General features: G+C 45.1%; 1 protein-coding gene and 1 long non-coding RNA gene across 5 annotated transcripts in view; one reads left to right on the top strand and one right to left on the bottom strand.

Annotated features, from left to right (window-relative positions):
• Positions 1–25,840, bottom strand: part of LOC310680771 — a 506,863-nt gene that overhangs the window by 151,430 nt on the left and 329,593 nt on the right. The window lies entirely within an intron of this gene.
• SLCO4A1 (solute carrier organic anion transporter family member 4A1) overlaps positions 1–25,840 on the top strand; it is a 58,895-nt gene that overhangs the window by 20,604 nt on the left and 12,451 nt on the right. For all 4 annotated transcript variants that reach the window (XM_083447367.1, XM_083447365.1, XM_083447368.1 and 1 more), the window contains exons 2-5: positions 11,780–12,771; positions 14,446–14,536; positions 16,949–17,070; positions 19,826–19,937. In XM_083447367.1, the coding sequence (XP_083303493.1) occupies positions 11,952–12,771; positions 14,446–14,536; positions 16,949–17,070; positions 19,826–19,937 (1,145 nt within the window). In that variant the 5' untranslated portion in view covers positions 11,780–11,951. The remainder of the gene's footprint in view (positions 1–11,779; positions 12,772–14,445; positions 14,537–16,948; positions 17,071–19,825; positions 19,938–25,840) is intronic.

Genomic DNA, 25,840 nt, shown 5'->3' with positions numbered 1-25,840 from the left:
CCCCCTAACCCGGGGCAAGGCAAGTAATTTGCGCCCCCCGCTGCACTGTCCCTCCCCCAGATAGTCCCTCGCTCTCTCTCCGCACCACACGCCTGGCACCCTCCCCTCCACAGTGGGCGGCGACCCGGCGGCTCGGATCGGATTCGCACAGCCTGCACTGCAGTGAGAGAGAGAGAGTGAGCCAGGTAGGGGCAGAGAGCTGCGAGTGCGAGCGTGCCCCCCCCAGATGTTGCGTCCGGTGCGTCCGGCCCCCCCTGCACCCCCCACGCTACGCCACTGGTTTAGCGTTATGTGCAGTCCCAGTGCATGAGTCACTTAGGCCAACATTCTCCAGCCTATATTCCTACTGAAGCCAAGGAGCTGTTCTTCGATTTAAGAAATGCCAGAACTAATTGACAGCACTGAAGCTGGCTCTGTGGTCATAACACTTTGCTCTTCCACTGGGCCCTGTTGAAGCTTGCCTATTTGCTGCCAAGACTGTCAGAATCTTGTCCATCATCTTCAGGAAAGACTTTTTGAAACAAGATCATGCCTTTCTGCACCAACTCTTCTGCTTGGCATTTTTATGGTGATTTATGAAGTTTCAGGGGAGGTGCCCCGGAAGAGAGCCCCTTCACCCCCATCGAAGCCTTTCTAGGCCCAGTTCGATGACCTAGAAAGATCCTCCAAAATGTTCCTTTGCCGCAATCCCTGTAGAATTACCCTAGGAAACCAGATACTGCAAATTAATTTGCACAATTAATGAGGCGTGTGTTGCTGATGATAAAGAATCAATTACTAGCAAGCATCGGGGTGGTGAACCTTCTTTCTCCAAAGTAACCCATAAGAGCGAACAAACCTTTCGGCGCTTTTCCTTTCACTTCTCTAAACAAGATTTGGTTCTGCTTTTAGCTCTCCTGAGAATCGTGGATATAAATTTATCTTCGTGGTTTTCATTACAAAGGCCAGATACTTATCTAAGATGGATGGCTATTAATAGAATAGTTACAAGGATGAAAGTTAAGTATTACTGAGTCTAGCACTGTTCAGGTAACAACACCATTCAGTAAGGCCCAAAGTGTCATTAATTTCAGACTATTTAAACTCTACAGTTACTTTCTTGCCCAGCCACACTAACTGTTATGAAAATAAATGGTTTCCTGTAAGCCCAGCCTGGATACCAGCTTCCACTTAGCTTGAGTTCATTCAACACCTTTGCAATATCTGCAGCACATATATTGCTCTGGAGTGTATTTTTATTATACTTACGCTTGCCATAAACCTTACATGCTTCCTGGTTGCTGTTAGGTGCATTATATATAAGCACTTTTGCCCACTAATGGTTTTGTGTCTTCATTTTATGTTGCCATTAGTAAGGTTGCCACCTGATGAAAGCAAACATAATGGGTTAGTCATGTGAACTTTAACCACTTAATTAACTGATTAAATCTGCATATATTTGCATACCTTGGTTGTTGAATGCCTTGGGACTCGTACGTTTCGGTTCTTGGATGATTGAAACCCGGAAGTAAGTTTTCCGGTTTTTGAACTTTTTTTGGAAGCTGAACATTCAATGTGGCTTCTGCGGCTTCCGATTGGCTGCAGGAGCTTCAGAAGCTGTGCTTTGGTTTCTAACATTTTGGAAGTCAAATGGACTTCCGGAACAGATTCTGTTCGACTTCCAAGGTATGACTGTATTATGATGATGTATTTGTGACCTTGCATCACAAAGGCATCATATTTACAACCATGCTCATAAACTGTAAGACAGACAGACAGATAGGAGTCATACAAACAACTTAAAAACAGCATTCCCAATTATTTTTTGCTTTAAAAAAGGTCACATAATCTACTGTGTGGTGGGCTCTGTAGTCATTATAATATGCATGGATGTGTTGCAAAAAGGTGCAGTCTTCTTTTGAAAGGTTTTAACTACTAACTAGTGCCTTGAATGCATGCTTTCTCAAAAGTGAGACCCACATTGTTCCACGAAACTTACTTCCTGGTAACGAAACTTACTTCCTGGTAACTGTGCATAAGATTGCAACCTATTACTCAAACCAGAAGTGGATCCTTTTTCTTCTTCTTTTCATATCCTCCATTGCATCTCCAGTCCCAGCAAATTGCTAATAAACTTTAATTCTTCCAGCAAAAGTGCATTAGTTGCTCCAAAGCACTAATGGCTTCTAATGACTCTGCCAAATCAAATCACAGCCCTTGATTCAGCAAGAACAGGCTGTATATTCTCACTGGTCTCGCTCAGGTTCTTCGTGAGCACGTCCAAAAATAGCAGGCTCAGTGCTGCCTTGAAGACGCAGCTCTCTGAGAACATCCAACAAAAAGAAATCAGCTTTCAAGGAAATGACTTGGGCTGCAGCCTTACTTACCTAGGAATGAACCATCAATAAACCCTCAAAAGACTCAAAGGGACTTTCTTTGAGAAAGACATATGTAGGATTGCAGGAACAGTTTCCAAAGTTTTTCTTTTCTTTTATTCCATTCAATCTATTTATGGCTGCAACAGTTAATTGATCAACTTTCTCAGCTGAAAAAAAGCTTTTGCTTGTCCAAAAAGGTCTCCCAAGTTAATCAGGCTGAAAATCTTTATTTTATTTTTTTGTAACTTGTTTTTATTCTGATACAAAACTGAATTGCAGAGAGGAACCAAGAGTGAGTAATTTCTTTTGGCTCAAAGGGCCACATTGACCTAGTGGGCAGCCTTCTGGGGGCTACATGTTAATTTGCTGGTGGAGCAGCAAATATTATTAATATATATTTATTTATATCCTATCCTTTTTTTATTGACAAGAGCTGAACGCGGCTTACAGATAAAACAGGAACATCTAAAAATATCGTGCTTTTCTGAAATTTTCAATGGAAAACCCGAGCACACGGAAACACCGTTTACCTTCCCGCCGCAGTGGTACCTGTTTATCTACTTGCACTGGTGTGCTTTCGAACTAGGTTGACAGGTGCTGGGACTGACCAACAGAGTCACGGGGATTCGAACTGCCGACCTTCCAATCAGCCAGCCTAAGAGGCTCAGTGGTTTAGACCACAGAGCCACCCGTGCCCCTTTTGCTGCTGTGAGAAGGGGATGCTGAACTCGATGGGTCTTTGGCCTTTTCCAGCAGGGAACATCTTATGTTCAGTGGTGAGATTTGGACTTATAATTTGGGATTTGCAACTTCTGGAGTTTCCACCTATCAATTTCAGTCATTTGGGGAGACCCAGAGCTCTGGGTTAGAGAACAGAATCCGGTGATCCTTTCCTGACCTGGAGGTCACCAATGTGTGCCCATTGGTGTTCACATACCCACAGAGGTCCCCCTGGGTCCCCTACCCTGCCCCTCCCTGCTCTGAAACCAGGCTCAAAAATAGCAATTTGTTGTAGCCCATGGAACAGTTCGTAGTGTGTGTGTGTGTGTGGTGCCGGCAACAGCTTATCTAGTCTGCAAATGTATCCGAAAGGGCCAAAAGGGGTGGTGACCCCTTCTCCTAAAGAAGAGGGGGGGTCACCCTTGCAGGGGGGGTTGGACTAGATGACCCTTTGGTCCCTTCCAACTTCACGATTCTATGACACTAAGAAAAATAAAGATCAATTTAGGTGACACTTTGAACCACTTGGTTGCTTGACGGAAACTCAGGTGTGGCTTACCAAAATGAGCAACGCAATAGCAGAACTGACTCATCTCCCCTCTTTCTGTGGTCTCAGATGCACATTGCAGGGCTTTAGAGATTGAAGACGTAGCCTTGTGGCCGAGACCTGCTGTCTCCCAATTTGTACAATATCTAAGCTAACAGGTGTTACTTGCTTTTTCAGTCCCTTGAGTTGATCCTCGGTCCCTTGAGGATCTAGGAGTCTTGGTTGACCACAAACTTGACATGAGCCAACAGTGTGATGCGGCAGCTAAAAAAGCCAATGCAATTCTGGGCTGCATCAATAGGAGTATAGCATCTAGATCAAGGGAAGTAATAGTGCCACTGGATTCTGCTCTGGTCAGACCTCACCTGGAGTAGTGCGTCCAGTTCTGGGCACCACAGTTCAAGAAGGACACTGACAAACTGGAACGTGTCCAGAGGAGGGCAACCAAAATGGTCAAAGGCCTGGAAACGATGCCTTATGAGGAACGGCTAAGGGAGCTGGGCATGTTTAGCCTGGAGAAGAGGAGGTTAAGGGGTGATATGATAGCCATGTTCAAATATATAAAAGGATGTCACATAGAGGAGGGAGAATGGTTGTTTTCTGCTGCTCCAGAGAAGCTGACACGGAGCAATGGATCCAAAGTACAAGAAAGAAGATTCCACCTAAACATTAGGAAGAACTTCCTGACAGTAAGAGCTGTTTGACAGTGGAATTTGCTGCCAAGGAGTGTGGTGGAGTCTCCTTCTTTGGAGGTCTTTAAGCAGAGGCTTGACAACCATATGTCAGGAGTGCTCTGATGGTGTTTCCTGCTTGGCAGGGGGTTGGACTCAATGGCCCTTGTGGTCTCTTCCAACTCTATAATTCTATGATTCTATGATTCCATGATGGCTGTGCTCTGCTGCCACACTTTGAGGCAGGAATGCTTCTGAATACTAGTTACAGGAAACTGCAGGTGGGGAGAATGCAAATTTACTCATATCCTGCTTGTGGGTTGCCCACAGGCATCCGGTTGGTCACAGCGAGAATAGGATGCTGGACTTGATGGGCTGTGGGCCTGATCCAGCAGGCTGTTCTTATGCTCATAATTCAATCAAAAGTCATGCAGCCACTACATGTGTTTTCATTACATTTTGATCCCAACATTTGTTCATTGAGCTCCTGGCATCATAGGAACCTAGAAAGCCACCGTATAACAACTCAGGCCATTGGCTCATCTGTATTGTCCTCAGGCATGGGTTGAACTAATGACTCTCCAGGGTTGGAAGGGACCTGAGGATCTAGTTGATGAGTAGGCAACCTAAGGCCCGGGGGCCAGATCTGGCCCAATTGCCTTCTAAATTTTGCCTGCAGACAGTCCGGGAACCAGAGTGTTTTTACATGAGTAGAATGTGTCCTTTTATTGAAAATGCATCTCTGGGTTATTTGTGGGGCATAGGAATTTGTTCATTTTTTTACCCAAAATATAGTCTGGACCCCCACAAGGTCTGAGGGACAGTAGACCATGTTGGGATGCGTCCAAGGGAACAGGGGCAATTGGGAGGCCCACAGCTGGCTCCAGCCCAACAGCCAGTTGCCAGTCAAACTCCAGTCCTTGGTTCTGCATCAAAACTGCGACTCAGAAGAAGAGTTTGGATTTGATATCCCACTTTATCACTACCCTAGGGAGTCTCAAAGCGGCTAACATTCTCCTTTCCCTTCCTCCCCCACAACAAACACTCTGTGAGGTGAGTGGGGCTGAGAGACTTCAGAGAAGTGTGACTGGCCCAAGGTCACCCAGCAGCTGCATGTGGAGGAGCGGGGATGCGAACCCGGTTCCCCAGATTACAAGTCTATCACTCTTAACCACTACACCACACTGGCTCTCAGAGCTTCAGAAGCCTTTCAGGAGCTGAGCATGCAAGCCAGCAGAGTAAACAAACTCTTTGCAACGGAAGGGCAGATAGAGGCATATGTAAAGCGTATTTACAAGCAGTTTATTCAGCATAGATCAGGACAAAGGAAAAAAACATGTCTTCTCCCTTTCATGTCCAAGCAAGACAGCATAAGCAAAAGCTATACACAAACGGAAGTTCCCAGCAAGCTGTGCTGGAGAGTAAACAGACATGTGACATACAACAAATCAGCCCTGAGTGCTCACTGGAAGGACAGATCCTGAAGCTGAGGCTCCAATACTTTGGCCACCTCATGAGAAGAGAAGACTCCCTGGAAAAGACCCTGATGTTGGGAAAGCTGGAGGGCACAAGGAGAAGGGGACGACAGAGGACGAGATGGTTGGATAGTGTTCTTGAAGCTACCAGCATGAGTTTGACCAAACTGCGGGAGGCAGTGGAAGACAGAAATGCCTGGCGTGCTCTGGTCCATGGGGTCACAAAGAGTTGGGCACGACTAAACGACTAAACAACAACAAAAAATTATTTATACCCCATCCATCTGGCTGAGTTTCCCCAGCCACTCTGAGTGGCTTCCAACAGAATATTAAAATACAATAGTCTATTAAACATTGAAAGCTTCCCTAAACAGGGCTGCCTTCAGTTGTCTTCTAAAAGTCTGGTAGTTGTTTTTCTCTTTGACATCTGGTGGGAGGTCATTCCACAGGGCGGGTGCCACTACCGAGAAGGCCCTCTGCCTGGTTCCCTGTAACTTGGCTTCTTGCAGGGACGGAACCGCCAGAAGGGCCTCGGAGCTGGACCTCAGTGTCCGGGCAGAACGATGGGGGTGGAGACGCTCCTTCAGGTATACTGGATTGAGGCCGTTTAGGGCTTTAAAGGTCAGCACCAACACTTTGAATTGTGCTCGTAGACATTGTGCCCATGTCGTAGCATCCCCATAGTTCCACAATTTCAGTGGTTACCAAGCTGCAAATGTACAAATCTGAGTTGGGTTCTCTGATGCTTTTGCAGGTAATTCTGCATCTCACTTTTCTCCTCCTCCTCATATTCAAGGCCTCGCATTATATTCTGCCACATCATCCAATGACGGCAACTAATTTCACTTTGCAGGGCGTAAGCCTCTCCCGGCTATGAGAAAACACAAGATAAGAGCGGATCTCATTTGCTATAGTAATTCCTTATCAAAGTCACAAAGCCAGCGAGAGTGAAAGAGAAGATTACCTACCACTGAGAAATGCCTTGGGAAATAGGATTATTTTACATGCCATTTGGCAGCTAACTCATAACATTCATCGCGCTGAGTAGTTGCAGCTGAGTTTTCAGGGAGGGATTTTAATTGGCCCTGTGACTTGTTATGCTGATTAAAACGATAATCTCTGATGAAAAGCTTTGTCAGAGCGCTTCTTAAACCGCTGCTTCCAAGGCCACTGGGGTTAGGGGGCAAGTTGTGGGGTTTTTAAAATTAATATTTATTGGGTTTTCATTGTTGCCAGTTTCTGCCCCCCACATTGCACTCATCTTGAAGCTGCTATGTACCGTATTTTTCGCTCCATAAGACGCGCCAGACCATAAGACACACCTAGTTTTTGGAGGAGGAAAACAAGAAAAAAAATATTCTGAATCCCAGAAGCCAGAATAGCAAGCGGGATTGCTGCACAGCAATCCCTCTTGCTGTTCTGGCTTCTGGAATAGCTGCGTGAAGCCTCTTCAGGGCAGGGGGAGCATTATTCCTGCTGCCCCGAAGAGGCTCTGCGTTTCTATCCCAGAAGCCAGAACAGCAAGAGGGATTGCTGCGCAGCGATCCCTCTTGCTGTTCTGGTTTCTGGGATAGCTGCACAGCCTGCATTCACCCCATAAGACGCAAACACATTTCCCCTTACTTTTTAGGAGGGAAAAAGTGTGTCTTATAGAGCAAAAAATACGGTAAGTCTAAAGCAGGCACTGCTAATGTGGCACAGTGAGGCAGTTACAGTGGTTAGCTTTTCATCTTTGAAAAATGTCTAGAACCAAATGAAGAAATTGGAAAAGTGATGCTCCTTTCTCTCTGCCCCATCATTCTCTTTCAGTATAATATTATTTTCAAGGCTCAGATTAATTGTGCCAGATCTGACTTTTACCCAGTTTCCTTGGGAAAGTGATATGCATATGCACACACCTTCTGTCTCTCAGGGCGGGCAAAAAAGTGATCAGAGGCAACGGTGCTCACTCACTCAAAAATCCAAACGTGCCGACAGGCCCAAAGAGTGTGGCTATCTCTCTTTTAATGGGTTGCCTGATGCACATAACCCTTATAATCTCGCATTGTTTGAAGAAAGGAAGAGAGTAAAGTTTGCTGTGTGAGAATTAGTTACCAACTTAAAATAAAAATAAAAATCAGAGGATACATTGGTGCCTTTAACAGCAGTCTTATCTGGAGATGTTAACAGTTGATGATGCATTGTTTCCATGCCAAGAAAAACCCCATTTGCTAATTTCTGCAGAATCAGGCTGCTGTTAAAGGTAATTCTGTCAATTACTACTGGTTGGGAGACCCTCTGGAGCTGATTTGGGGGTACACAGAGAAGGAGGAGGAGGAAGAGAGTAATTTGAAATCCTGCTGTGCTAGCAGAACCCAACAGTTGCAGCACCAGAAACCTTATGTTTGGCCTCCTTTTGAAATTCTTCAAAGTGTTTTGAAAGACTAAATTCAATCTTGAGAGATGTTTCAAGAGCAACATCATCATCATCATCATTATTGATACACTGCCCTATACCTGCAGGTCTCAGGGCAGTTTACTAACATGGTGGTGGGCAAGGATGCTAGACAAAGACAGTCTAGTACAGTGGTACAAGACGAATGCCTCGCAAGACGGAAAACCCGCTAGACGAAAGGGTTTTCTGTTTTGGAGGTGCTTCGCAGGACGAATTTCTCTATGGGCTTGCTTCGCAAGACAAAAATGTCTTGCGATTCCTGGGGGGTTTTTTCCGCTCCCCACCCCCTTTTTCTAAGGCACTAAACTGCTAATAGCCTTTTAGCAGCTAATCCGCTAATCCCTTAAGCCTTTAATAGCCGCTAATAGCCGCTAAACCGCTAATAGCGCTAATCCGCTAATCCGCCAATGGGCTTGCTTCGCAAGACGAAAAAACCGCTAGACGAAGAGACTCACGGAACAGATTCTTTTCGTCTTGCGAGGCACCACTGTATTTTGAAATAGAAACTTAAATATCAAACAGTTACAGAAGAAGTGTGCATGCACACGAAAGCTTATACCCAGAACAAACTTAGTTGGCCTCTAAGGTGCTACTGGACAATTTTTTAAATTTTTAATTATTTATTTCGATTGTGTCAGACCAACACAGCTACCTACCTGAATCTAGAATCAACAATTAAAAACTCCCATGAACAGATCTGCTTTCAGATGCCTTCTAAAAGTCAAACCGTTGCTTATCTGTCTGACATCTGATGGGAGGGTGTCCCACAGGGCGGGTGCCACTATAGAGAAGACCCTCTGTCTGGTTCCCCGTGGCTTCACGTCTCACGGCGAGGGAACTGGCAGGAGGCCCTCGGAGCTGGAGCTCAGTAACTGGGTTGGATGATGGAGATGGAGACGCTTCTTCAGGTATACAGGGCTGAGGCCCTTTATCTGGTGGCACTAATTTCCATCTCCATTGCAAAGGAAATTGTGCATCCCAAACCATTTCCGTGGACTGCATGGGTATTGCTGTCTGTGCTTATATGTGGACTGAAGGCAACATCATCTAAAGGAATCTTAGGGGAAGAGTTGTGGCTCAGCATTAGAATTCCTGCGTTGTAGGGAGAAGGTCCCAGGTTCAGTCTCTCTCATCTCCAGGAAGGTTTGGGAGAGACTTCTGTCTGAAACTCTGGAGAGCTGTTGCCATTCAGTGTAGACAATCCTGGGCCAGATGGACCAATCAGATGGTCTGACTCGGTGCAGAAACAGAGGTAGCTGCCTTCTACCAAGTCATTCCATTGGACCATTTAGCACACTGTTGTCTACTCTGGCTAATGCAAAACAGCTTCCTATGTCCCTAATGAGTTAGAAAGTGTGGCATTTCTGCAAACTTTTAAGCAGTATTTTAATAAAGTCATGCAAATTACTGCAAAATATATTTGCACCCTAGTCTTGCACCGCCCACGACTTTGAGATGGGACAGAGAGTAAACCTATTTATTAACAATCAGAACACTCCACAAAAGGAACCTTTTCTATTCTGAAGACAGCTTAAAAGCCCAGGAAAATGATCCATTATATATTATTCTTTTTTTCAAAAATAACATATCCATGGAATTCATGAATTCCATCTGGGCTTCTCTTCTAAAACATTGTTTTCTCCCCCCCCCCCTGCATTTCTTTCATCCTTATCCTTTTTGCGGGGGAGGTATTGCTTCTCCTGATAGTGTCCTTGTATTACAAGTGTCCCCATAGGATTAACTTGACCTATTTCAAAGGAGAAATAGAGAAACATCCTTAATGAAATGATCCTAAATATGAACTAGTTGCATAACAGCCCTACTTTTCATCAGCTGGAAATGTGTGACATCCTATCTGCTTCCTACCACAACCATGTGCTGTGCACAGTTGACTATAAAGAAATCCTAGTGGATCAGATCCTACTCATGTGTAGGAGCTCCACACAGTGAGAACATCCATGGTCTGCATAGAAACCATGTGCAGTGCCCAGCTGTTGCAGAAAGTGGCTAAAAAAGTGCTAAAAGTGCTTCTTCTTCTTTGATGATCACTTGTAGCTGAGTAAGATTGCCTTCCATGAACACGATCTTAACAGTGAGTCCATGAGTGACTGTGGAGGCCAATTCTGGATCCACACATCCTTCCACAGTGGGGACATAGGTTTCCGGATGGGAGTTGATCATGGTGAGGGTTGGCCAAGTGTTTATTCCTCTTAGCGTGTTTCTTCTTTTCGTCCTGAGTTCAAGTGTCTTCAAAGACCATGACACCTTTGGTAAAGGCTGTTCTCCAATTGGAGCGCTCGCAGGCCATTGTTTCCCAGTTGTTGGTGTCTATACTACATTTTAAAAGATTTGCCTTGAGAGAGTCTTTAAACCTCTTTCACTGACCACCAGCATTATGCTTTCCATTTTAAGTTCGGAATAGAGTAGTTGCTTTGGAAGACAATAATCAGGCATCTACACAACATGACCAGTCCAACGAAGCTGATGTTGAAGAATCATTGCTTCGACACTGGTGATCTTTGCTTCTTCCAGTACACTGGCATTAGTTCACCTGTCTTCCCAAGTGATATTTAAATTATTTTGGAGACACCATTGACGGAATCTTTTTAGGAGTTGGAGATGGGGTTTTAAGTGGTCCATGTTTCACAAGCATACAGTAAGGTTGGTAGTACAATAGCATTGTAAACAAGCATTTTGATTTACCTTAATTTCCCGGTCCTCAAACACCCTGCACTTCAATAGGGAGAAAGCCACACTCGAAGAGCTCAAGCAATGCTGGATTTCTGCATCAATGTTGGCCCTTGTGGAAAGATAACTGCCCAGGTAGGAGAAGTGATTGACACTTTCCAGTGTTGCACCATTGAGTTGGATTGGTTAGATTTGTTGTTGCAGGAAGTGGTTGCAATGTCTGGGGCTAAAAGTGCAACCACACCATGGCCTGACCTGTGAGAAGCACATATAACCACATAATTGTAGATTTGGAAGAGACCCCACAAGTCACATGGTCCAACCCTCTGCAATGCACAAATCTCAACAAAATCACAATAACTGACAAGATGTCCATGGGAAGCCAGCAATCAGGACCTCAGCACAACCCCACCAATGATTTTCTGCAACTGGCATTCAGAGGCATATAGCCAGGAGGCAGGGCATAGCCAACATAGCTAGTAGGCATTATCAGCCTTATCCTCTATGAATTTGTGTAACTCTTTTTTTACAGCAATCCAAGTTGGTGGTCACTCGCTAGGTGACCTTGGGACAGTCACATACTGTATAAAGATTCTCAGTTGCTTTTAGGTTTTCCTCCCCATTGTGTCTACATTTAAATTCTATAATATTTCTATTTCTACATGCATTTGTATTGGTTACACTTATTACTTTTACTGTATATTGTATGTGTTTATTTCAAGATATCTTAATTTACTTATTATTATTATTATTATTATTATTATTATTATTAAAAAGATAAAATGCATGGTTGGGAGTGTTGCTTTGTGGAGGAAAACCAGGATAAGAATGTAATGTGATAAAATAAAAAGTGCACCTCCTCATTCCATCTGATTATCTCTTTCCAGAATGAAGCTGTTTCAGGGTCTCAGCACTGCCTGTATACCCATCGGTGCACTTATTGCCAATTCTCCCCTTCTGAAAGCCGAGACCTCCACCCACTGTTAGAAGAACACAAGCCAGCCTGGGGAAGGGAGAAGAAGAAGAAAAAAGCACAACACACCTCTTGGCTCCTCTTTGATGGCAATGCCTCACAACTTGGCAGGAGAAAATGGCTTCAACTTTACCCAGAAACTCATTTTCTCCAGCCCGTCCAACCCAGAGGAGAACAGCCTTACTTTTGATACGACCAGTCCCAAGGAATCTTGCAACACTTCCGAGAGCAATGGCACTTTATACTCCAGCGCAAACAGCCCTTCGGACTCCTGCATTAAACCCCTCTGTGATGAGGGACCTGAAAACAAGAGCCAGTTCAGCAAAGGCATTAAATACGTCTCCTCAGAAGGGGAAGTGCTGGTGTGCGGATGGGGAGCCTTCACGCCGAGTTGTTTACAGTTCTTCAACACGCCCAAGGGGGTCTTGTTCTTCCTGTGTGTGGCTTCTTTCCTCCAGGGGATGACCGTGAACGGCTTCATTAATACGGTCATCACCTCCATAGAGCGGCGGTTCGATCTCCGGAGCTACGAGAGTGGGCTGATTGCCAGCTCTTACGACATCGCCGCCTGCGTGTGCTTGACGTTTGTCAGTTACTTTGGGGGGAACGGGCACAAACCGCGGTGGCTGGGGTGGGGGGTGTTGATCATGGGCATTGGGTCGGTCATCTTTGCGCTGCCCCAGTTCACCACCAGCCAATACGAAGTACACTTCTCGGAGGAGATTGGCATGTGCTCCTCCAACCAGAGCGTGGGGTGCACAGAAAGCGTCTCCAGCCTCTCCAGTTACCGGTTTGTCTTCATGCTCGGACAGTTCCTACACGGGATCGGAGCAACGCCATTATACACTCTTGGAGTGACCTATTTGGATGAAAATGTCAAGTCCAACTATTCCCCCGTGTATATCGGTAAGTGTCAGGCTTCAGGGAATCGGTTTCCTCCCTCCGTGCCAGTAGATAAGCAGAACAAAGGCAAAGGAGTCTTCTTACCGGTTAGAAACTTTAATAATCACAGCCAGAGAACAAAGAACCCATCTCCAAGAAAGGGCGGTGCTCCCAATTAAGAATCCCACCCTTTTACGTCCCTATTAATCCATGTCACTTCTACGTCTTGTAATCTGAGCTTGTCCCCTCTATGATTTGTGTCCTTTCTTTTCTGCCACTTTCTCAGCTCTTCTTGACCTTGGGGAGAGCGGATGAATGCTTTCCAAAGACAGTGGATCTGTTAACCTTCTCTCCCCCCCGGTGTTTCTTCTCCTAGCTGTTCCCCATCCAGTACTTCCCAGCTTCTGCCTTCTGAACTGTGCCCCTCTGCAAACCACTGTTCCAAATCTACACTGTCCTCCTGCTCCTGGGAAGATTCAGGAGCAGGGGGAGGGGGAGGCTACCACCATTCCCCCCCAGTACAGCCCTCCTCTGCATGGTCCCTGACATCAAGTCATGGAGGGCATGTTGGTGTTGCTTTCTCCTTCCCACACACCTGTCCCGTTAGATAGATTTGGAGGGTAGGATAAGATATTAGTTATTATTTATCCTTCCTTATATTGCCTCCTTGTGCAAGAGCACCAGCTCTCTAGTAGACTACGTCCTTAGCTCCACAAGACAAGCCTGATCCTTGCAGCATTGTCACACAATGCTCTTCCCCGCCCCATCTCAATGAATTATAGTACACACAAAAGGAAGCATTAGTCACAGGTGTAGCAATTAGCCAGCTTGAGTGCTGAAGAGCTGTGCAATGCAAAGGAGTTAATGAGTTCTCCCTCTGCGACTGCCTGCGTATCATTCATCAGCCACAAAATGGAATCAAGAAACATCCCTCCTCTTGTCATCTACAGAAGGGGTAAGCCCTAAGATTTATTCAGGCACAGTGAATTAATTTCAGTCCCATTATTATTATTATTACTAATACTACCATTAATTTTACAATTGCCTTCTAAGCCACCATCTCAGTGCAATTTGCACAGAGGATAATTAAGTCTTAAGTTCAGTTCTCCACATTTCGATTTTTGTTTGCAATTTTATTTTATTTTTTAAAAAGCAAGTCTTCATGAGAATTCATCAGCATTTGAGTGCAAAATTCTCCAAACGTGTGTCTTTGTATGCAATTTTCGCATTTCCCTCTGAAACAATACATTTTTATGTGATTTTTTCACACTTTAACACAGGATATGCATTTTTGGATACATTGCTTGGCTGGAGAACTGCCAAAGTTGGAGCAGTCTGAATTTCAAAGGATGGCTGTGTTTTGTTTCTCGCACTGTTTCAGAGAGTGAGAATTACACAGATTCTTTAAATGCAATCTGAATCAAATTTCTCCTCCGTCTCTGGACCCACCTATGGCAAAAATTAATAAGTGAACAGCACTTAAGCTTTCCCTTTGCAGTACTAATGTGGGCGAACAAACATCTGTTCCCCAGTGATAGCGAGAGAACGTTGGGAACTTGGAGAAACTGATGGCACATCTGCAATGAATTCCCCCCCTCCAAAAAAAAATCTGAACTTCAGCAAAACTTTAGAATTCAGAACTGACTTTTTGAACTTTGAACTTTTTCAAGTGTCTCTCTTGATCTCTTTCTTTTTCAGCTATTTTCTACACTGCTGCCATATTGGGTCCTGCAGCTGGCTATCTGGTTGGAGGGATCTTTCTGAACATCTACACCGAAATCGGAAGACAGTAAGTTTAGCATTCTTTATCTCAGACACAGCAAATTCTTGTTAAACCTTTTACCTAGGTTTTTTGTTGTTTTTTTTAAGTAAAGACACAGGCGATCTGCTCTCATGCTGCTGAGCTCTAAAACAGGCTTCAAACATGAAATGTAGCTCAACTCCAGCATTTTCAGAAAAATCACTTCACACATTATACGTAAGGCCAAGTATCATACAGGTCCTGTCATGCACTTTAGCTCAGTTGATAGAGCAAGATATTCTTAAACTCAGAGTCATGGGTTTGAGCCCACATTGGGCACAAGTTTCCTGCACTGCAAGGGGTTGGACTAGATGACCCTCGTGGTCATTTCAAACCTTCCAATTCTATGATCCTATGATCAACTTCAATTGGCTGCAACTTTCTAGCCCCAGTGGATGACAGCCCCATAGCAGCGATGGCTGTGCTCTTCCTCAACGGCTGATTTTATTTATTTTATTAATTAAATATTAGCTTCTCACTGCAAGAGCATAAGAACTGTGAAGGCCTCTATCATCAGTCACAGGAAGCTCCAATGACATCTGTCAGGTGGTGGTGGTGGTTGCTCATGAGTAATCAGGCAGGACTCCGACCTGTCTTTTGCAGGTTTTATTGGTGCAAACTATTTACAGGGCAGAACACCAACAATCATGTCTGTCTTAGTCACTTGCAGATTCCGGGAGTGGCCTCTTCTGGTTTTCCCCCCAACATAAGAACTTAGACACCCCAAATCTCTGCCTCCCCTCCTTACGTTTCACCCCTCTGCGCAAGCTGGGCGACGGAAGCGGCATGTCTGTTTCCTGGCCAGCCGGGCTGGGTGAGGTGCTTGGGCTCTCAGTAGCATCTTCGAACTGTCCCCTTGCTTGGCTACCCCCTTCCTCCTCTGCTCCACTGGAAGTGTGGCTTTCCCTAAAGCTTGACGAGGAGCTGCTCCTCAGCAGCGCAAGAGGCTCTCTGTATTCACCTGCCCCACTCCCCTGTTCCAATGGCAGTCCCCTGACATCACCCATTCAGAATTTTAGTCCATTCACTTCTGATGACTTGGACCATATTGAAGCATGCATAGCTTCAAAAGAGGATGAGGTTATCAATGGCTACCAGTCCTGCTGGCTATCTTCTACCTCCACTGTTGGAGACAACATGGCTCTGAATCCTAGTTGCTGAGAATCACAAATGAAGATAGGGTGTTGTTGCTTCCCAGAGGCTTCTGGCTGGTCAATGTGACAACAGAGTACTGGATTAGATGGGCCTTTGGCCTGGTCCATCAAGGTTCTCCTTATGCTCTTATTATATTCCATGTAGGCGATTTCTCAGGTTCAGTCTTTGGGCCAGGCAGGGCTGGAGACAGCAGCCTGGAACCAGGAACTAGAAGTTGGGGATAAAAAGGAATCCAGAGCATAGGGTAAACCAGGTGGCAGAACAGGAGAACATCAGGGCTAGAGAGACACCAGGATAATCAGGTGAACCAGGATCAAAAACATGACAATTCAGGTACACTCCAGGTATTATGGCATCCTAGCCATTCCAGTACAACTGTGGTACTCTAGATGCTAAAGGAGAGGCCATATTTGCATGGCAGAACAGATTATTTGGATGTGGAAGGTCACATGTGATTTTCTGCTGGTAGGGCTGGGGGGGGGATTTCTGTCCATCCCCTGGACAGCCACCAACCATAACATTAGATGATAATGGTCTAGGTGACCAAACGGTTCCTTTTGGAAGGTTTATCTGTTCATGGTTGTTTCTACAAGGAAGTCCCATGCAAAAAAACTGTTCAAGATAAGGGTGATTTAAGGGTTCTCTCTGGGGTCAAGGGCACCTTTAGGAAGGCAGAAGGATAATACCTTGCTATTTTTCAGGAGCGCTTTTATCTCTGGCCAGCACTGCTCACGGAGTGATTACTGCAGCAATAAGCAATTAAGTGGTCCTATGAATTAAGGGCATATGCCAAATGCACAGATAATTTTGGTTAAAAGAAAGGGAGGCCGTTTGACCTGTGCTGATAATTTTGCTAAAGCTATTGGCAGATATTAAAAACTCTGCTCACTCGCTCTGTTTTGGTATTTCCATCTTGCGCAGAAACTTTCATCTTACATTAATTTAAGCAGTTGAGCCTGCAATCTATTAATCTTGAATCCCAGAGTGGGCCTTTGAGCCTTGACGTGAGCCCAGCCTGCTAAATTCCAACTCAAGTGGAATATAGGTTCATTTCTAATCATTGCAAAATGCTTCCCTCGCCTCCAAAAGTCTCCACCAGTCTGGGAAGTAGGGGCACTATGACATCGTCATAAGCTTTTTGGCTCGATCATCCCTGGCTTGTTCTTGGCTGACGTCAGTTTGTCAGGATATGGGAAGAGAATTGTCATAAATGAGTAACTTTCCTCCTCTGGCCTTTACCTGCAGAATTGATCTTACACCGGACAATACTCTGTGGGTTGGAGCTTGGTGGATTGGATTCCTGGGAGCAGGGGCTGGATCCCTTTTGATCTCGATCCCCATCTTGGGCTACCCTCATCGCCTGCCAGGTAGGTCAAGAGTGTCCCAACTAAACTCATTTTGCAGCGCAGCAGCCCATGCCCTTCTCAAGAGTGTGGAAGGCTGCCAAGTGGCAGGGATACTAATACTGTACCCCTCCTGTCCTGATGAGGAGCAGGAGAGGCCATAGCATAGCATTAGTGCACCTGCTTTGCATGCATAAAGTCCCGGGTTCAGTTCTATGGCATCTCCAGGTAGGGCTGGGAATGTCCCCAGCCTGAAACTTTAGAGAGCTGCTACAAGCCAGTGTAGGCAATACAGGACTTCATGGACAAACAAAGTGGCCCAGAATAAAGCAGTTTCCCATGATGCTCTTAAGAATGTGGTCAGATTCTCTTTCAGCATGTGGCTGGACAATACAGATAGGCAGCATAACAAATGGTAAGGCTTGGGAAATAGTTCATTCCAATTACCATTCTGTTAATCAAACTACAAAATAACCGGTGGTCTTGTTTGTACGTTATGCTCCACCAAACCATGGCCTAGCACGGATGTACCAGCTAGCTGGCAGCGGACCGACTGAATCCTGGAGCCCTGGGAGACGAATAGGGAAAGGAAACAGAATTTGCAGAACAACGTGCCTTTGTTAATCTGCCATTGTTATGCCCTGTGTGTTATCATTTGAACCTCGGTCATGCTGTGCATATTTGCCTGTGGAGGGGGAGAAATGAAAGCAATGCAAATTCTCTCCCCCACATCTTCCTCCTCCGGCGTCTCTTTTGCTCAGTTGCCTTCCTTCCCCTCTCGGTCCTTGTCCCAAATCACTTTGAAACAAGCTGACGAGCTATTTGCAACTTGCTTGATGACACACACATGGTGTCCTAAGATCCCCTCACCCTCCCTTTTCATTGTGCGATACTTTTGGGTAGCCAAGCTCAGAGCAGACAAGGCACTGAAATTCTCCGCTCAGCCTCTGGATCAGGCCTGCTGCTGCCTTTTATGCCATTTTTTCCATGCTCACCTCCTTCTGATGTGTCAATTGACCTTCTCTTGGTCTGCTGGAGTTGCAGATAATGTTTCATGCACTGAACTCTACATGGGAGGGTTGGCATTTTGCTGCTGTGCACATGATTTGCATGTAAAATCCCAGGTCCCAGGGTTCAGTTCGTGACATTCGCCAGCAGAGCTAGGAAATACCTTTGTCTAGAGAGCCTTTGCCACTGCTGGTTGGTGTAAGGGGGAAAGCCTGTGGCCTTCCATGAGTTGGTGGCACGCCTGTGCAGGCAGCAAAACCAGGACATTGATTGAGTCTCTGTTGGGCCACCATAGATAGCTGATGACTTGCAGCCCAATCCTACCCTGTGAGCAATGGTGGACCTACATTTTTGTGACCCCAAAGCTAGAACTGTCCTGGGGGCCTCTTCACAACCAACAATGAGGTCTGGGTAACCACTGTTACCTGCTTCAGTGGGGTTGTTCCATGCCTGGAGAAGAGGAGGTTAAGGGGTGATATGATAGCCATGTTCAAATATATAAAAGGATGTCACATAGAGGAGGGAGAAAGGTTGTTTTCTGCTGCTCCAGAGAAGCGGACATGGAGCAATGGATCCAAACTACAAGAAAGAAGATTCCACCTAAACATTAGGAAGAACTTCCTGACAGTAAGAGCTGTTCGACAGTGGAATTTGCTGCCAAGGAGTGTGGTGGAGTCTCCTTCTTTGGAGGTCTTTAAGCAGAGGCTTAACAACCATATGTCAGGAGTGCTCTGATGGTGTTTCCTGCTTGGCAGGGGGTTGGACTCGATGGCCCTTGTGGTCTCTTCCAACTCTATAATTCTATGAGATCAGCACACCTTTACAACATCTGTGCTACTGACTCTCAAACTTTGAGATTGCAGACCCTCCAACAGTACCTATTTTCCAGGGACAGTCCTGGATTCACAGAAGCCATCCCGGTTTCTGATCTGATCCCATAATGTCCTGCTTTGCCTTAGGATGTCCTTCCTTTCATCAGAAAAATGTTGGAGGGTAATCTAGGACATCTCTATTTTCATCAGAGAAATCTTGGAGTGTATGGAGTTATGTGACCCTCGAGCCAAGGAGATAAGTAACTATACAACTTTTAGAAGACATCTGAAGGCAGCCCTGTATAGGGAAGGGTTTTTTTTAAAAAAAAGTTTAATATTTTCTTATGTTTTTGTATATGTTGGAAGCTACCCAGAGCGGCTGGGGCAACCCAATCAGATGGGTGGGGTATAAATAATAAAATTATTATTATTATGGAATAGGAAGCCTTTATTTTCATCAGAGAAATCTTGGAGGGTATGGGATTGTGGAAATATTTGCAACAAAAAAATAATGAATTCGGGTCGTGCTATTCAAATTAGGTTTGCTAGACCCCATAATTTTAAGCAATGTAAACTAAAGTTGCTTCTGCAGCCCTGAATCTTAAACATCATTCTTTCCATAGGAGACCCTTCCCTGACTGTGAGGTAGGCAACACTGAGAGATAGTGACTAGCCCATGGCCTCTCAGTGATATTCACGGGCAAGTGTGGATTTGAACGCTGTTCTGCCCTGTCCCAGACGCATATTCTAGCTAAGGACACTACACAGGCTCAAAATGCACTGAGATCAGAAGTCGGAACTGGCAAGGAGGTTGATATTTGGAAAGGGGACACAGGGCACTCTGTACAATCCCCAGCCACCTGAACACTGCATAGAGGACATTTCTGAATTGGGATGAGCCCCCAGTCTGACCAACTCCCCCTGCTGCAAGGTGCACACTGAATTTTGTATGTTTTCAGGTTCTCAGCGCTACATAGTCATGAGAGTTTCAGAGGCCCATCAGCTGAAAGACGGCAGTCACAAAACAGCCTCAGATCCCGACTTTGGGAAGACGGTTAAAGACCTGCCACGGTGAGAACTTCTTGTACCTGTCGTTCAGATAACTGTGTATTTTATTGGGGGAGGGAGTGTTATTTTAACAATTTATTTCTTAACTGCCTTTAAACTCTGCTACAGCTGTGCTCCTTCCCCCTGGATCTTCAACCACAAACAAGTTAATGTTCTCCCACATTGTGGTGTGGGAAATGGATGTTACAGATTGGGGAATAAATTTGATTCACTTCACAATTAAAGGTGAATCTTCCTAATTTGCGCTTTCCATAACAAAACGGACAAAACGGACTTTCCATAACAAAATGGACAAAATTCGCACAAAACCTTCAAAATTCGCACTTCTCAGAGTCTTTTCAGTACTGTTCTCCGCTTAAGTAATTTGAACAAGAATGCAAATACTAGAATAAAGTGTGAATAAAAATGCATATATGTGTGGAAATAACATACCAAAAATGTGTTATATTACAGAATGTTGCTTTACCAAAACAAATGTGTCTATTAGACAATATTGCATACAAAAATCTGGGTATTAGGAGAAATTTGTACAAAAATACTATAGTATACATTTTCATGAGGTCTCTTTTTATATATATATATATATATATATATATATATATATATATATATATATGAAAAATTTCAAACTAGTGTAGAAATGTCAAAAACTGTACTTATGATTGGAAAAATGAAAACCTGAGGGAAATTGAAATTGACATATTCACCACTGCCTTACACTGGCCATTATTGCCCATTGAGTACAATCCATTGCTACTGGCTAACACGTCCTTTGCCAACCTGGTGTCTTCCATATATTTTGAAGTACAACTCCCATCCTCATGATGGGAGATATCTTCCATATCACCTATTCTAGAGAGCACCAAGTTAGGAAAGGCTGCCTTAAGCAAAAGACATTTATTTCCATGGCGATTCATAATTATTGCAGTATACCATTTTGTAGGCACAACCTATAAAACCAAGTCCTCCTGATTTCACTGGGAATGATTTAGAGAACTGGTTGACCTGAAAGTGCATCGCTTTGACTAGAGCAGCCTTTCCAGATGCTTTGAACTACAATTCCCATCAGCCCCAGTCAGGCCGAGCTAAGTGACATCAGAGCTAAAGAGAGGCACTGAATACAGTGGTACCTTGAGTTACAGACGCTTCAGGTTACATACGCTTCAGGTTACGGACTCCGCTAACCCAGAAATAGTACCTCAGGTTAAGAACTTTGCTTCAGGATGAGAACAGAAATTGTGTGGCAGTGGGAGGCCCCATTAGCTAAAGTGGTACCTCAGGTTAAGAACAGTTTCAGGTTAAGAACAGACCTCAGGAATGAATTAAGTTCTTAACCTGAGGTACCACTGTAGTAGTATGTGCTGGGACATCACAGGAGAGTTCAGATGACCCCTGCTGCAGCAGACATTGGGAGAATACACAAGAGGGGGATGTACAGGCTCTGCAAACCAGTCAGGCTCCCTCTCTGTGCTTTTGGCCAACACGTGAAGTGATTCGACGTCCATACTGGTGTAAAGGCACAGATCCTGGCTCAGTCAAAACTCCCCCCTTGCATGGAAGAGCTGGATGACATCACTGAAAGTGATGCCAGACAGTGCAGCAGTCAAGCTTATAAAGTAACAAGATGGTCTCTTTTACAGATCTCAGCATCCAAGAGGGTCTGTAGGCAGGAGATGGTCTTTTAGATGTCTGGGTTCTGAGTCATTCAGAGGACTGTCCTTTGTGAAGTAGGATTCATGGCCACCCTAGTTGACTAGATTTCTCCCCCATCCGCATGTGATCAGGGCAGAATCATTACTACATGACGTTCTTTACACCCACATTTCCAATGCACTGCTAAGCGTTCTTACGCACCTCATGTATTTTATTAGTCATTTATTTTGAATGGTGCCTAAACTGCTCAGTTGGTAGAGTAGGAGACTCTCAATCTCAGGGTTATGGTTTCAACCCCCACCTTGGGCAAAAACGGAACCAGAATTAGTTAGCTTTGCTTGTCATTGGCTCTGGCTCCACCTATCATTGGCTCTGCCGCTGCCTATCATTGACTTGGTTCCTCCTCCTCCTCCTGGCCTCTCTGCCTTTTAGTGGGATGCGGGTGGTGCTGTGGGTTAAACCACAGAGCCTAGGACTTGCTGATCAGAAGGTCGGCAGTTCGAATCCCCGCGATGGGGTGAGCTCCCGTTGCTAGGTCCCTGCTCCTGCCAAGCTAGCAGTTCGAAAGCTCGTCAAAGTGCAAGTAGATAAATAGGTACCGCTCCAGCGGGAAAGTAAACGGCGTTTCCGTGCGCTGCTCTGGTTCGCCAGAAGAGGCTTAGTCATGCTGGCCACATGACCCGGAAGCTGTACGCCGGCTCCCTCGGCCAATAAAGCGAGATGAGCGCCGCAACCCCAGAGTCGGTCACAACTGGACCTAATGGTCAGGGGTCCCTTTACCCATCACCCATACCCAATACCCAGACACACACATACCCGGGTGTTTACAAATAGTTATGGATGTGCATCAAGTCCAAATGCTGCACATTTTCTGCCAGCAATACTGGTTTTTGCCTCACCAGCCTCAATAGGAACCAGCCAACACTGGGTTTGCATAATAAAATTGAAGGTAAAACCCGCAGTAACTATATTAAAATGTGCATAAAATAATTCTCATTCAAACGCAGATAAGTAAAAATATAGGCAACAGCAATCTATGCCTTGGTAGGCCTGCTGAAATAAATAATAATAGAGGATAATAAAGGATGGCGGTGGGCTTAAGCACCCATAAGTCTCCTCTGGCGTGTGGCCCACCTGGGTTGGTTGCCAGGCAATCTGTATGTATTATGCAGAAAGAGTATCCTGAAGAAATTTCAGCCTACTTATTGAGTGAAATTCTTGACTTGGTGCCACTTTCCAAGATTATGGCTCAGTTCTTCTATAAGGAAATTAAATTCAGAAATAGCATTTAAATGCTGGTCGGCGTATGACCCAAACAACAGAGATGCAAAATAGAAGCCGAGAACTCAAGAGTTTGCTTTACTTTCCACTCCAGGTGCTTATCTTCAAGTGCTTATCCACCGATGATGATTTACAGGCTTTCGAGCTTCAGGGAGCCTTCCCTCAGAATAAAAACGACACAGCACAAAAGCAAAGGGGGCAGGGAAGAAAAAGGAAAACAGCAAACTCAGGGTGGAATTCAACATAGCACTAAGGTGATGGTGCTGCCAGCGCAAACGTTTCTGCTTGGCTGATGGGATGATCTCCCCTCTCACCCCCCTCCCTGTGCTATGTTCTGGAGGTTTTCCAGAGCTGATTTGGGGGAGCCATGGGGGTGCATGGAGGGAGGGGAGGGCGTGGAAGGCCCCATTGCACTACTGAGACAGGTAAACGGCGTTTCCGTGTGCTGCTCTGGTTCGCCAGAAGCAGCTGAGTCATGACCCAGAAGCTGTACGCCGGCTCCCTTGGCCAATAAAGCGAGATGAGCACCACAACCCCAGAGTCGGCCACGACTGAACCTAATGGTCAGGGGTCCCTTTACCTTTATACCAAAGCCTGCAGAAATAGTTTCTGCTCCCTGGTTTCCAACAGACAACTGTTTGACCACCGTGAGAGCAGTTTGCTGGACTAGCTGGGCCTGATCCACCGGGCTCTTCTTATTTTCTTATGCACTCCTCTGATCGACATATTTCTGGTGTTGCTAATTTCTTTTCCCTAAATTCATATAGAATGGAAACATTGCAAAGCACTGTCCCCCACAAAGCACAACAAATTGAATGAAATCTGGTACAAGCAAGTCTTGTTCTCAAAGTAACATTTAAGAACAAGATTAGCTTTCTGCGGATTTCGCTGGTTAGAGACATGTAATTCTCACTAACTGCTGTGTTCCTGAACCACATGCCTATCTATGAAAACACCCGGGGAGAGAGGATAGTTCAACAGCTGTTGTTACAGAACATCATCAAAAAGGATCAGAGAAGGTCAGCCTCTTCTCAGCTGTTTCTCAGCCGATAACTGAAAACTTGACACTATCTTTCCTTTCATTTTCCTGCATCTAGTGTTTACTGACGATGATGAAGATGAAATAGAAGGGAGTCAGTGTTGCATTTTTAGAAATTAACTAGTGGCTGTGACCTCTGCTTTGTTGTTCTCCAACCCCATCTACCCCTGGCTTCATGCAAATGCAGCATTCTGATGAGATGCTACAAATTCTCCAATGGGGCTGCGTGGTGACAGCCTTACATGTGTATTTATATAGGAAGAAAGCAATAGTTATGACCTAGCCTGCTGGGGCTGATGGGGGGCTGTAGTCCAAAATATCTAGAGGGCACTAGGCTGGTGAAAGCCCATTCACCATAACTAGTTCTACAAATTGTTCCCATGAAAATTAGAATGACTTTAAAGTTCTGGATTGTATGGGTTGTGTCCCAAGACAGTTAAAGTTTGTAATCAAATAATTGTTTCATGTTTCAAAACAATGCCATTTTTGCAGACCATGGGTTGGTAGGGCTGCCATATTCCCAGACACATCCAGAAATTTGGCCAGAAAATCTTGTCCGGGTGAATTTTTGGCAAATCAGCAAAATGTCTGGGGAAACCCAGATGTATGAAGAAGAAGAAGAAGAGTTTGGATTTGATGTCCCGCTTTATCACTACCCTAAGGAGTCTCAAAGCAGCTAACATTCTCCTTTCCCTTCCTCCCCCACAACAAACACTCTGTGAGGTGAGTGGGGCTGAGAGACTTCAAAGAAGTGTGACTGGCCCAAGGTCACCCAGCAGCTGCAGGTGGAGGAGCGGAGACGCGAACCCGGTTCCCCAGATTACGAGACTACCACTCTTAACCACTACACTCACACTGGCAAGAGGAGAATGATGATGATGATGGTGATGATTATATCATTTAAAAAATCAAAAAAAAAAAAAAAAGGCCAAAAAGGGAGTGGGGAAACAGCTCAACAGCTTTGTTCAGATTTTCACTTTTGGGAATATGGCAACCCTATGTGTTGGTCCTACCATGAAGGAATGCAAAGCATTGCTCTACATCAGGCATGGCCAGTGTGGTGCCCCTGGGCACAAGGTGGCCACCCTTGTCTCCTCCCCACCTCACTGAAATTACGTTTGAACCAAGCATCCTATTGTAGCCAAAGGAATACAGTGGTACCTCAGTTTACAGATGCTTCAGGTTACAGAAATAGTACCTCGGGTTAAGAACTTTGCTTCAGGATGAGAACAGAAATCATGCGGTGGCAGCAGCAGGAGGCCCCATTAGCTAAAGTGGTACCTCAGGTTAAGAACAGTTTCAGGTTAAGGACAGACCTCCAGAATGAATTAAGTTCTTAACCCGAGGTACCACTGTAGCTTGCAGATTGTTCTGAGTTGTGGTGTAGTGTAGCACCAATGACAGTAACTGTGGCTTGCAAGTGTACCCCCAAAGACTGGTAGACCTGGCTCTACCTACAGCCATGGACCAGCTTGTCAGCAACATCTTCCTCCTTCCTTTTCTAAGCACTTCTCGGAAGGCAGCGCTAGACACACCTGTATTCCAAGGCAGGGCAGATACACCTGTATTCCAAGGAGTTGACACTTGTCACATCGGTGCAGTGGTTCAGTATGAGTTGTGGTGATGGCTCAAAAGCCAGGAGACCTCTTCCCATGGATCAGGTTGCTGACACTACTGTTGGGATTTCATTCCTCCGTTGCTGGATGTGTGATTGTTTTCATCACATGTCTGTGTTGACATTCCATACTGTTGGAGTCATGAGAACGGACGTTCAGTTACACTGTTCCGTTATGTTGTACTATTGCTTTTAGTCTGTTTTCTCTCTCGGAGAAGAATAAGGAAAGAGGAGCCATGTTCCTTTGTTCTGTAACACTTGTATATACAGTGGTACCCGTGGTACAAACGCTTCGGGTTACAAACTCCACTAACCTGG

The sequence above is a fragment of the Podarcis tiliguerta genome (assembly GCF_965153285.1).
Source record: "Podarcis tiliguerta genome assembly, chromosome: 6".
Lineage (NCBI taxonomy): Eukaryota > Metazoa > Chordata > Lepidosauria > Squamata > Lacertidae > Podarcis > Podarcis tiliguerta.
Note: the sequence above shows the minus strand (reverse complement) of the source record. Positions and strands in the feature narration are given on the sequence as shown.